This window comes from Uranotaenia lowii, chromosome 2 (genome assembly GCF_029784155.1).
Source record: "Uranotaenia lowii strain MFRU-FL chromosome 2, ASM2978415v1, whole genome shotgun sequence".
Classification (NCBI taxonomy): Eukaryota; Metazoa; Arthropoda; class Insecta; order Diptera; family Culicidae; genus Uranotaenia; species Uranotaenia lowii.
Genome location: NC_073692.1, coordinates 333,735,421 through 333,748,694, shown reverse-complemented (window position 1 = coordinate 333,748,694; position 13,274 = coordinate 333,735,421). Strand labels below are relative to the sequence as shown.

Here is a 13,274-nt window from a genome sequence, read left to right as displayed (position 1 = left end):
CAAATTTGATAAATTAAATAAAAAATATCCTAAATTGTGATTTTTGTTAAGGATTAAACCGCGAATAGCTCTTCACACGATGATACAAACAACATATTTTGTTCAGCAAAGTTTAAGTGCACAAAAATCCGCATCTTTTGTTGGCATTGGTATCAAAAATATTTTACGCTTGGTACACATTTCGCTCAGTTGAATCCATAATTTTTGGACTAAAAAAATTTTTTTTTTCTTTGATATAGCCTGCTTGTTTTACATTTTGATACAAATTTGGATCATTTTTCATTTTTTACGTGTAGTATTTAACTCAAACAAAATAAAAAAATATAAAATATATAAATTTTAAGAACATTTTTGGACCCAGAATTTATTTAAAATCAAATCTTTTGAAAGTGGACTTTTTTCAAAGATCGCGCTTGCGGAACCTCTAAACATGATTTTTTTTAAGTCGGCCCCATACAAAAGTTTGTTCTGCACATCTTAATCTACCATTTGAAGGGTGAGCCCCCAGATTCCCAGAAGGTATGCAATTTTAGGACACCCTACTGTAGAGTGTATAAACCAAAGCAAATTTTAGAAATGATTGTCAAGCTAACATTAATATTACATTATTCATACTCATACCTATAAAGTGTGCTTTCCAAATTGGCGGTTTTATTTATTTAATTCCCAGTAAAGATATAGTAAACCCGGCATATTCCTTGAAACATGAATCTATTCATAAATTGCATATTCCTCACAAATGATGGTTGAGCTTAAAGTTAAAGCACTTTGCCTTGTAACTGTGCAAGATGTTTGATCTTAATAAAAATGGGATATACTATTCTTTGTAGTACCTATTCTGTACTGAAATTCTGTTTATTTTTATGTTTCAACAAATTTAAAAAGAGTTGTTCTACTCGACGTAAAAACCATTGATTTTTTGTTAATGTGGAGAAAACATTACATGACCCATTCCAGCGTGACGTCACAACGTTTGCAAAACTTTTTTTTTGGTATATTGTATGTAAATTTTACAGTTTATATCGCACATTGAAAAAAAAATGATACCTCTACACTGAACCCAAATTCACTCTTAAAATACACATGATTTTTCACTTAAAAACAAGGATCCAGTGATTTTCTTCCATTCAAGTGCGACATATACATTTCACTTGGCAGTCACTTAAATTTCAAGTGAATTCATCCACATTCACTTCAGTCGTCACTTGAATTTGAAGTGAGAAAAAATATTCACTTCCCCATCACTTGGATTTCAAGTTTATGTCGGGTTGTAATTGTGTTTATTTTCAGAGTTCAAAATGGCAAATTCTAAAGAGCAGCGTTTAAAGCTTATGCTGGATTTGGATTCTCCCAATTCTTTACTAGGCGATTTTGGCGGTAGTTTGTGTTAAACGTGATGTAAGTAAAAGTTATTTAAAGGTGTTATCATGTTTCAGCTTGTGGGTTGAACTGGACAGATTTTCTGGTTTGCAGCAGGGAAGATTTAGAAGTAGCACTATCCGCAGTAACCGATCTGCCTTGGGATTACGATGGAATTTTCCAATCAATAAATTTATGGCGAAAGCGTAATGTAAGTATTTGAAATCGAAGTGGTGTTCTATAAATGTTCTTTTATTTAAAAAACGCGAGAGATAATTAACTAGAAACTTACTTAGAAATTCAGATAAATTACACTCGAACGTCATAGCGTAATTCACTTGACTGGTCACTTAAGTGAATTCACTTGACCTATCACTTAAAATTCAAATGAAATTACGTATGGCGATAATTTACTACAGATGTCACTTATTTTTTAAGTGAAAATTATTTTGCGTGTAGATTCAGAATTTAAGTTGCTACAATTTGAAATTTTTTTATTGAACGAATCGTTATCAAAATATACGTAAAAGAAATCAAAACATCACAACGCGCCACTTTTTTCACTTTTTTGATTTTTTTTACAAAACAGTTTTTTTTAATGCTCTTTTAATCGATCAAATTTTATGAAAATTCCAGAAAAGAATCATTTTATTCATTTTGTTTGTTTGTTTATTCAATCAACGGACCAAGTATAGGTCCAAATGACGACTTAAAGTTAAAGTTACATAAAATTTACATCTAATTAATGATTTCTTGACAATCTTAAAACACTTCTTCGGAAAACATTCCGCGAATCGTCGAAGTCGACGAAGTCGACAACCAACAAACCGCTATTTTTGATTTTTTCAAATTGTGATTTCAGTTTATTTTAGGGCTATTCTGTTTCGTGACGACACAACACGCCATGTTATTAAACAGAGTTTTGCAAAGGGTTATGACATCACAAAATTTTATGGTCAGCTACATGAACAAAATCTTAAAATTAATGCCTAATTTGCTAAGAATGTTGAGAATCTCAACAAATAGTGTAATTTGGTGATAAAATAGATCCATTTCTTCCCAAAAAACAAAGTGCATTGAATACAAAAAGGCCTTTATAAGCAGACCTAAGGTTTGCAACAATTTCATTCGAAATTTATGCGATCACGTGCGCGTTATTAAAAAAAAAAACCAAAAAGTAGGAAACACTTATTCGTAAAAGCGTTTAAATGTGTTTCTGAATCCAGGGTGGCCAGCGATTTTCCATTTTCAAATTCCCGGTTTTTTCCCGGTTTTCCCGAATGAGATTTTATGGATTCCCTGGTTTGAAAATGCGCAAATAAATATGTCCAAAAGGTTTTTTGACCAAAACTGAAGATATGTTTTTGCAAGTTGAATATAGAAGTGTGAGAGGACATAATTCTTTTTAGTTTAATCTTGAAACTCAAAGGTTATTCGAATAACGGTGATCGTAATACGGTAAGAAAATAAATCTAGTTGTCCGAACCTCAACCGAAAATTGTTATCTTCTTTTCAGTCTTTCATACCATCTTCGCTTTTTATAAGAGAAACTGCTATACTTAATTATTTGCATGGAAAAATCATAGTTTTGATATGATGCCATATAATAATTTTAAAATTTCAAGTTTAATTCTAAATTTTTCTATTGAAATCTACTGACTGATATTCTGATATTTTCCTTCTAAAATTCTAAAAACAGATACAGATTAACCTTATTCATGATAAGCAATCTGATATTTTATTTCGGTTCTCATATTGAATACTGAATCATGTTTTTATTTATACCTTTAACATTTATATTAGAATGCGCTGAGTTCTAGATTATCTGTCCTATCTAAAAAATGCATGTTTTATTCGATTTTGTAAGTAATGCAAACAGGAAACACACAAAAAAATTTCTCTTGTTACATCATTTGCCTTCTGTGCCTTTATCAATTCATTGAATAAAATGGTGGCATCTTTTTTTCCGGCATTTTTCCCGCATAGGACAATTAGGAGAAAATATTTTCGAAACCAAATAAAATAAGTTCTTCGAGGTTATGTCGTCACACAGAAATTTGATTTTGATTTTTGAACTTACGTTTTGATAGTTTTTGACAATTTTTAGTGTTTTAGTACATAAAACACAAACAAATTATTTGATTTTTTTTTAAATTTAAATGTTTTAGCAATCAAATGATAATTTGAAGTATTGTTATGATTACTTTTGAATTTTGAGGTACCTGCAAACAGCTGAAAAAAAGTAAAATCACTTAAAAAATTCTCATTGTTCAATCTATTTAAAAACTACCATTGATCATAAGATTTTTAAGAAAATTTGTCGACCGGGGTAAGACTTCATGGATGAATAACTGAATTCATATCTCTCTTATAAAGTTCTATATAAATTAAAATTTTTTCATCAAATTAATCTGATATTTTAGTTGGACTCTTCAAAATAACTCCCTCAGCTTAAATGTGTTTGTTAGATTTCTGCTAATTTCTCCAAGTTTCGTTTCAGCATAACGTATTTTTCAGAAAAAAATAAGCTCCTGATACAGACTCGAACTTCGTCAATTCCGGACTAGTGTATAATAATTCCAGTTATAATTTTAGTTTTCGTTCCATAGAAAACTGTCTGTTTTCAACCTATGAATTCACATCACAATTCACATTTTAAAACTCCTTTCACTTATTTCTTCATTCAGATTTTTATGTTTTATTTTTTCCAGATATTCGCAAGGAAAGTGCACAATGAAAAAATCTTTAATTAATAAACGCTATAAGAGTTAACTACCAAAACTTAACGTATTAAAACTTCACAGTTGTTAAGCGTTTTTTTTTTTAATTTAAAAACTTTTTTATATTCACTGCAGAGCACAATACGCGTGAGCTAAGAAATAAACTAAGTTTGTGGTCGAGAAATCTCAATATTTCAAATATTCCTAACTTTTTCCGGCATTTTACTCATTAATATGTATAAAATCCCGACACTTTCCTGCTTCTCCCAAATGGTTACCAACCCTGGAATAAACGACTATAGATTATAAAGTTTCTGAGAGAAAGTTCCGTCATGATAAATTGAATGTATTTTAGAATTTAATAAGATTCCATAATCCATAAATCCATAATCCATAAATAATTTTCCCGGTTTTGATTTGAAATTCCCGGTTTTTTCCCGGTTTTCCCAGTCTCATTTTAAATTCCCGGTTTTTTCCCGGTTTTCCCGGTTTTCCCGGTTCGCTGGCCACCCTGTAATCTTTTTAATATTCAATTGCAAAGGAAAATATAAATAAATGATAATTTGAAAAGGCTTCGATCTATTAACAGTTAGTTAATGGACACTAGAGCGCCCAATTCAGTCGACTTATGAAAATCTTTTCCCGTATGTTTGTATAACGTGCCGCTATTTAGCCTACCCCCATGCTGAGATCCTAGGCCTAGCCCAAAGTCTAATGCTAAATTTGAGGGATTGGATCAGGGAAATAGATGGCGCCATGAGCCTGAAATTTGTATGGAATTATGAGATTTAGGAAGGAACATGAAAACCCAGTTTAACATCAATTACTTGAGTCTCCATCGGCCGATTTGTTTTCATTATAGTTATTCACGAAGCTTTAATTATGACAAATAGGTCATTCAAAAGTCCCATTTCGATAAGGGTTATGGTAAAAAATGATATTAAGTATCGAAACTTAGATTCAGAAGGTTCAATTTCGATAAATACGTGAATGATCGTTAAGTGATGCTTATATTCTCGTTTTTGAAGCTTAATAACAGTTTATGATAACTTTAATCGCAATGCGTTCTTCAGATGAAATATTGTCATAATCAAAGATTTAAAACACTCTACTTATAAGAGAAATTAGTTGTTAAATACCAAAATTATTGGTGAAAAACTGTTTTTTTTTTGTTCATCTAGAACAAAATTCACGTTATTCCATACACACTTCATATTTGTTACCCGACCCCTTTCCATAGTATAATCCGGCCATAATTTTGCATGGGACCTTGGGCTAGCACCTTTATTTTTTAATTAGTTTAATTTTGTAATTTTGTAAAAAGTCTCTTTTGTGAGATTTTAGTGATTACGTGGTTGGATTTGGATTTTCTAGTAACATTCTTTGAGATGAAAATTTCAGTAAAGGATAGTTTTTTTTAGAATAACTTTATTACAAATTCATTTTGCATTAAAGTTTTATCAATTTGTTTGATAGAAAAAAAAAATTACCATGATCTAAGATTTTTTGAATCTCATTGCATTTGTTCCATGGAACTTAGTTTGTTTGAACTTAATGGCACCAATTAATAGAAACTATTTTCGGGTTCTTTTTATTCTAATATAGATATATGAAGAACTTAAACTTTTTGCAAGATTTTTATTTAAATTACAGATAACTACCTGCTGTATGATTCTAAGAGATTTAAAAAAAAACAATGAGGATTTCATGTTTATGATAGTTTGTTTATTCTTGAATCAAGTGTTCAACAAGCGCGATTTTATATGTTTTGTAAAACAATTGCGTTTATGCGTACAACACTTTCTTAGTTTCTTTAAAAAATTGATACTGAATTCGTTTATTAAAGCGCAAGTAGCTTGGAAAGTAAGTGATAAATATGATAATAAGAGATATTTAAAATTTCTAAATTATTTTTTATATCTGGAATTTCTTATTCGGTTTTAAAATCAGCCATTTCTATAACAAAAAGGCAAAAAGTGGTATTTTCTAACTCAAATTAAAGGTATTTAAAATAAAAACTTTTTCAAATGTGTCCACGTGGACATCCGGGGAGGGGGGTACGGGTTTGCCAAATGTCCACGATTGTCCACGGAGGGGGAGGAGGAGGTCAAAAATCTCATTTTTCTGTCCACGTGGTATCTGAACGGCCCCTTACCTGGTACCTTTTTTAAAGAATACTAGAACGTCTTCAATGAAAAAGTACTTCTCATCCTCCCTAAATGGCTTCGTGAATTTTTCAATCTTTCCACTGGCTCGCCTCTATAAAATCAATATGAATTTTGATAATTTCTTCAATCAAAGTACTGATGAGCATTAAAGAAAATCATAATGACTATAACTGAATTTTTCTGTTATATATAGGTATTCTCAAAATACGGTTTACTGTTTAGAGAAATAAAATTTAATAAATTATGGAAGTTATTTTTGAAAAATTTCGATTGAATTGAAGTGAAATTTAGTGAAATTTTTATTATTATTTTAACAGTTTGGCTACCTCAAAGACCAATTTCTCGGTGAAAATTGAACTTAGTTTATAATAGCTTATAAAAATGGAAATAAAGGAAAGTTTTCTTTTTGTTTGCACGATTTTTGTTTTATAACTAATTCTAAACTTTTCTTAAACGTAAGCTGAATTCTAGAATTTATGTCTATCAAACATCTGAATCGCAAAAAGTTGAAAGCTAACTTTTCGACAAAAAAAAAACCGTTTCAATCATAGGGCCAAACCTTCCTAATTTATCAATAATTCAACAAACGTTAACAAAATTTAGATCAGAATAGAATGAAAAAAGAAGTATTAAGTTTTTTCCAAGCTTAAAATCATACAAATCTATTTATTTGGTGAATTGTTCAATTTCTCTCTAATGTCTGTCTGTTCTAAAAGCTTTTCATTATTCCAAAGAAAAAAATATATATCCTTGAAGTGTCTTAGAATAAGCACAAAATTTCAATGAAAGTTTAATAACGAAACATAAATTCAAAAAATCGCTATCGCTCCAGTTCTGCAAAATCTAATTCACTTCAATGATCTAGAACCAAAAATTAAAACACCTAAAGCACTTGTTGCAAATCTGAGACGAAGCAGAAGTTAAAGTTAGAGGGAATACTTAGCTTTAAGACTTTCAATGATGATTTCCAAATGGATTTTGCTTCAAGCTCCAATAATCTTTCGGGTATCCATGGTCTATTTGACCTATGCTGTTATTACCTCCCTCGTACCGCTGTACTACAATCTGCTGAGAGGGAAATTCCTAATATATTCTGCTCAATTCGCGCACCAATTCCTTAAATATATTTTTGATTCTATAAATTCGAGAAAATAATGTATTACTTACTGTGGTCATCCCAGATTCCCCAGATTCATTCGGATTCATTCGGACATACCCTAGTGTTCAAAGTAAAGTGGACTAGTGAAGCAAACTACATTCTTTGTTAAATTTTGAGGTACCTGCAAACAGCTGAAAAAAAGTAAAATCACTTAAAAAATTCTCATTGTTCAATCTATTTAAAAACTACCATTGATCATAAGATTTTTAAGAAAATTTGTCGACCGGGGTAAGACTTCATGGATGAATAACTGAATTCATATCTCTCTTATAAAGTTCTATATAAATTAAAATTTTTTCATCAAATTAATCTGATATTTTAGTTGGACTCTTCAAAATAACTCCCTCAGCTTAAATGTGTTTGTTAGATTTCTGCTAATTTCTCCAAGTTTCGTTTCAGCATAACGTATTTTTCAGAAAAAAATAAGCTCCTGATACAGACTCGAACTTCGTCAATTCCGGACTAGTGTATAATAATTCCAGTTATAATTTTAGTTTTCGTTCCATAGAAAACTGTCTGTTTTCAACCTATGAATTCACATCACAATTCACATTTTAAAACTCCTTTCACTTATTTCTTCATTCAGATTTTTATGTTTTATTTTTTCCAGATATTCGCAAGGAAAGTGCACAATGAAAAAATCTTTAATTAATAAACGCTATAAGAGTTAACTACCAAAACTTAACGTATTAAAACTTCACAGTTGTTAAGCGTTTTTTTTTTTAATTTAAAAACTTTTTTATATTCACTGCAGAGCACAATACGCGTGAGCTAAGAAATAAACTAAGTTTGTGGTCGAGAAATCTCAATATTTCAAATATTCCTAACTTTTTCCGGCATTTTACTCATTAATATGTATAAAATCCCGACACTTTCCTGCTTCTCCCAAATGGTTACCAACCCTGGAATAAACGACTATAGATTATAAAGTTTCTGAGAGAAAGTTCCGTCATGATAAATTGAATGTATTTTAGAATTTAATAAGATTCCATAATCCATAAATCCATAATCCATAAATAATTTTCCCGGTTTTGATTTGAAATTCCCGGTTTTTTCCCGGTTTTCCCAGTCTCATTTTAAATTCCCGGTTTTTTCCCGGTTTTCCCGGTTTTCCCGGTTCGCTGGCCACCCTGTAATCTTTTTAATATTCAATTGCAAAGGAAAATATAAATAAATGATAATTTGAAAAGGCTTCGATCTATTAACAGTTAGTTAATGGACACTAGAGCGCCCAATTCAGTCGACTTATGAAAATCTTTTCCCGTATGTTTGTATAACGTGCCGCTATTTAGCCTACCCCCATGCTGAGATCCTAGGCCTAGCCCAAAGTCTAATGCTAAATTTGAGGGATTGGATCAGGGAAATAGATGGCGCCATGAGCCTGAAATTTGTATGGAATTATGAGATTTAGGAAGGAACATGAAAACCCAGTTTAACATCAATTACTTGAGTCTCCATCGGCCGATTTGTTTTCATTATAGTTATTCACGAAGCTTTAATTATGACAAATAGGTCATTCAAAAGTCCCATTTCGATAAGGGTTATGGTAAAAAATGATATTAAGTATCGAAACTTAGATTCAGAAGGTTCAATTTCGATAAATACGTGAATGATCGTTAAGTGATGCTTATATTCTCGTTTTTGAAGCTTAATAACAGTTTATGATAACTTTAATCGCAATGCGTTCTTCAGATGAAATATTGTCATAATCAAAGATTTAAAACACTCTACTTATAAGAGAAATTAGTTGTTAAATACCAAAATTATTGGTGAAAAACTGTTTTTTTTTTGTTCATCTAGAACAAAATTCACGTTATTCCATACACACTTCATATTTGTTACCCGACCCCTTTCCATAGTATAATCCGGCCATAATTTTGCATGGGACCTTGGGCTAGCACCTTTATTTTTTAATTAGTTTAATTTTGTAATTTTGTAAAAAGTCTCTTTTGTGAGATTTTAGTGATTACGTGGTTGGATTTGGATTTTCTAGTAACATTCTTTGAGATGAAAATTTCAGTAAAGGATAGTTTTTTTTAGAATAACTTTATTACAAATTCATTTTGCATTAAAGTTTTATCAATTTGTTTGATAGAAAAAAAAAATTACCATGATCTAAGATTTTTTGAATCTCATTGCATTTGTTCCATGGAACTTAGTTTGTTTGAACTTAATGGCACCAATTAATAGAAACTATTTTCGGGTTCTTTTTATTCTAATATAGATATATGAAGAACTTAAACTTTTTGCAAGATTTTTATTTAAATTACAGATAACTACCTGCTGTATGATTCTAAGAGATTTAAAAAAAAACAATGAGGATTTCATGTTTATGATAGTTTGTTTATTCTTGAATCAAGTGTTCAACAAGCGCGATTTTATATGTTTTGTAAAACAATTGCGTTTATGCGTACAACACTTTCTTAGTTTCTTTAAAAAATTGATACTGAATTCGTTTATTAAAGCGCAAGTAGCTTGGAAAGTAAGTGATAAATATGATAATAAGAGATATTTAAAATTTCTAAATTATTTTTTATATCTGGAATTTCTTATTCGGTTTTAAAATCAGCCATTTCTATAACAAAAAGGCAAAAAGTGGTATTTTCTAACTCAAATTAAAGGTATTTAAAATAAAAACTTTTTCAAATGTGTCCACGTGGACATCCGGGGAGGGGGGTACGGGTTTGCCAAATGTCCACGATTGTCCACGGAGGGGGAGGAGGAGGTCAAAAATCTCATTTTTCTGTCCACGTGGTATCTGAACGGCCCCTTACCTGGTACCTTTTTTAAAGAATACTAGAACGTCTTCAATGAAAAAGTACTTCTCATCCTCCCTAAATGGCTTCGTGAATTTTTCAATCTTTCCACTGGCTCGCCTCTATAAAATCAATATGAATTTTGATAATTTCTTCAATCAAAGTACTGATGAGCATTAAAGAAAATCATAATGACTATAACTGAATTTTTCTGTTATATATAGGTATTCTCAAAATACGGTTTACTGTTTAGAGAAATAAAATTTAATAAATTATGGAAGTTATTTTTGAAAAATTTCGATTGAATTGAAGTGAAATTTAGTGAAATTTTTATTATTATTTTAACAGTTTGGCTACCTCAAAGACCAATTTCTCGGTGAAAATTGAACTTAGTTTATAATAGCTTATAAAAATGGAAATAAAGGAAAGTTTTCTTTTTGTTTGCACGATTTTTGTTTTATAACTAATTCTAAACTTTTCTTAAACGTAAGCTGAATTCTAGAATTTATGTCTATCAAACATCTGAATCGCAAAAAGTTGAAAGCTAACTTTTCGACAAAAAAAAAACCGTTTCAATCATAGGGCCAAACCTTCCTAATTTATCAATAATTCAACAAACGTTAACAAAATTTAGATCAGAATAGAATGAAAAAAGAAGTATTAAGTTTTTTCCAAGCTTAAAATCATACAAATCTATTTATTTGGTGAATTGTTCAATTTCTCTCTAATGTCTGTCTGTTCTAAAAGCTTTTCATTATTCCAAAGAAAAAAATATATATCCTTGAAGTGTCTTAGAATAAGCACAAAATTTCAATGAAAGTTTAATAACGAAACATAAATTCAAAAAATCGCTATCGCTCCAGTTCTGCAAAATCTAATTCACTTCAATGATCTAGAACCAAAAATTAAAACACCTAAAGCACTTGTTGCAAATCTGAGACGAAGCAGAAGTTAAAGTTAGAGGGAATACTTAGCTTTAAGACTTTCAATGATGATTTCCAAATGGATTTTGCTTCAAGCTCCAATAATCTTTCGGGTATCCATGGTCTATTTGACCTATGCTGTTATTACCTCCCTCGTACCGCTGTACTACAATCTGCTGAGAGGGAAATTCCTAATATATTCTGCTCAATTCGCGCACCAATTCCTTAAATATATTTTTGATTCTATAAATTCGAGAAAATAATGTATTACTTACTGTGGTCATCCCAGATTCCCCAGATTCATTCGGATTCATTCGGACATACCCTAGTGTTCAAAGTAAAGTGGACTAGTGAAGCAAACTACATTCTTTGTTAAAAAAAAATGAAATTAAATGTCCAGATATTGACAGTTTGTGCTGATTAGCTCAACCAACTAAAATGCGGGAAAACTCTGCAGTTCTTACTTTAGAGGGCCCACTTACTTCTTTTATAGTGAAACTATTCGAGATATTTTTTAACGAGGGTGGGGGGTCTTTGGGACCCTTGCCTGTTGTATTTTATGTTTTAATTGTGATTTTCTAGTTTCATTTTTTCCAGGATTCCTTGAACTTTATGCTATATGATTAAAATAATGTTTTCTCCCTTGAGCACAACCCCCTCTCCCCTGAGCCGAGGCGTCTGTATAAACTTGGTTTCTTTTCTTGATTATTCACAGATATCTCCGATGACTACGCGTACGACAACGACGCCCCGCACGGCACTTCCGACTGCAGCTACCCGATTCCCCCGAACAACGGCCGATTTGCGTGCGAAATGAACAACCCAGATTCGGACGGTTCCAACGACCTGTACGTCCCGAATGGAACGATCTGTCGGATCAAGTGCAGCGACAACTTCGAAATTCCAGCACACTTGCAATCGGTGTCCGCATTCGAATGCCACGAAGGTCGCTGGAACTCCACGATGAAACACTTCTGCCACAAAAAGGCAGCACCCGGTAGCGGACTGCATCATCCCAAAAGAAGATACGGCTAGAGTGCTCTGCTCCACCCAAAGGGAAAATGGGAGCAGGGGAGGGTCGATCGACGCCAATCTTAACACAACGCTTAATTTATGCTCTAAACTGTTAAATATGCTGTAAATGTGTGTGCTCGGTAGCTTCTAAGGCCAAGAGATAGTGGCGGAAGCTTGATTTATTGCTCCGCCAAACGGGAGCTGCAGAATCGAAATGTGATCGGTGTGGATATGAATGACAGTCAAATGACAACCAGGCAAACCAGTTAACGGGTCGTTGAGAGGCAAGGAGCCGGCGTTAAAAAGTGAACAAGAACTTGAGATCGTATGGGAGGAAATTTAACTCGATCGAAAGGAAGAAAAGCAGCAAACGAAAAATGTTACAATTTATACACAATCTAAGCCAATCACGTTGAGATTTAATGACTGTTTGAGTATTTATAAACCTAGCTTAAGATAGTGACTACCATGACGCAGTTAAACTGTTTTGTTAAGGATCACTTAAATTTGTTTGTGGAGAAATGATAAACATGGAAATAAAACAGACTTCAAAATGTTTTTGTACTTTATTATATCCGAACGGTTTTCCAACTTCCAACTTCTAAAAAGATAGGGATTTGTGTTCTTGATTTGATGTAGGTCTTTCCTGATCTGTATGTCGAAACTTTTTCTCATATAACCATCTGGGGTTACACTGAACCCAAATTCACTCTTAAAATACACTTGATTTTTCACTTAAAAACAAGAATCCAGTGATTTTCTTCCATTCAAGTGCGACATATACATTTCAGTTGGCAGTCACTTAAATTTCAAGTGAATTCATCCACATTCACTTCAGTCGTCACTTGAATTTAAAGTGAGAAAAAATATTCACTACCCGATCACTTGAATTTCAAGTGAATGTCGAGTTGTAATTGTGTTTATTTTCAGAGTTCAAAATGGCAAATTCTAAAGAGCAGCGTTTAAAGCTTATGCTGGATTTAGATTTTCCCAATTCTTTACTAGGCGATTTTGGCGGTAGTTGTGTTAAACGTGATGTAAGAAAAAGTTATTTAAAGGTGTTATTTTTTTTTTTTTTTTTTTTTTTTACAAGATGGAAATTTGACTTCAAACCATAACAGCCGGGTGTTTGCTGCCGTGTGTGGGTTCGTCCCACTAAAACCACCTTGGGCTTC

General features: G+C 31.8%; 1 protein-coding gene across 4 annotated transcripts in view; it reads left to right on the top strand.

Annotated features, from left to right (window-relative positions):
• LOC129747376 (uncharacterized) overlaps nucleotides 1–12,653 on the top strand; it is a 175,490-nt gene extending 162,837 nt beyond the window's left edge. For all 4 annotated transcript variants that reach the window (XM_055741551.1, XM_055741549.1, XM_055741552.1 and 1 more), the window contains one exon: nucleotides 11,801–12,653. In XM_055741551.1, the coding sequence (XP_055597526.1) occupies nucleotides 11,801–12,120 (320 nt within the window). In that variant the 3' untranslated portion in view covers nucleotides 12,121–12,653. The remainder of the gene's footprint in view (nucleotides 1–11,800) is intronic.
• Nucleotides 12,654–13,274: the final 621 nt, after the last annotated feature.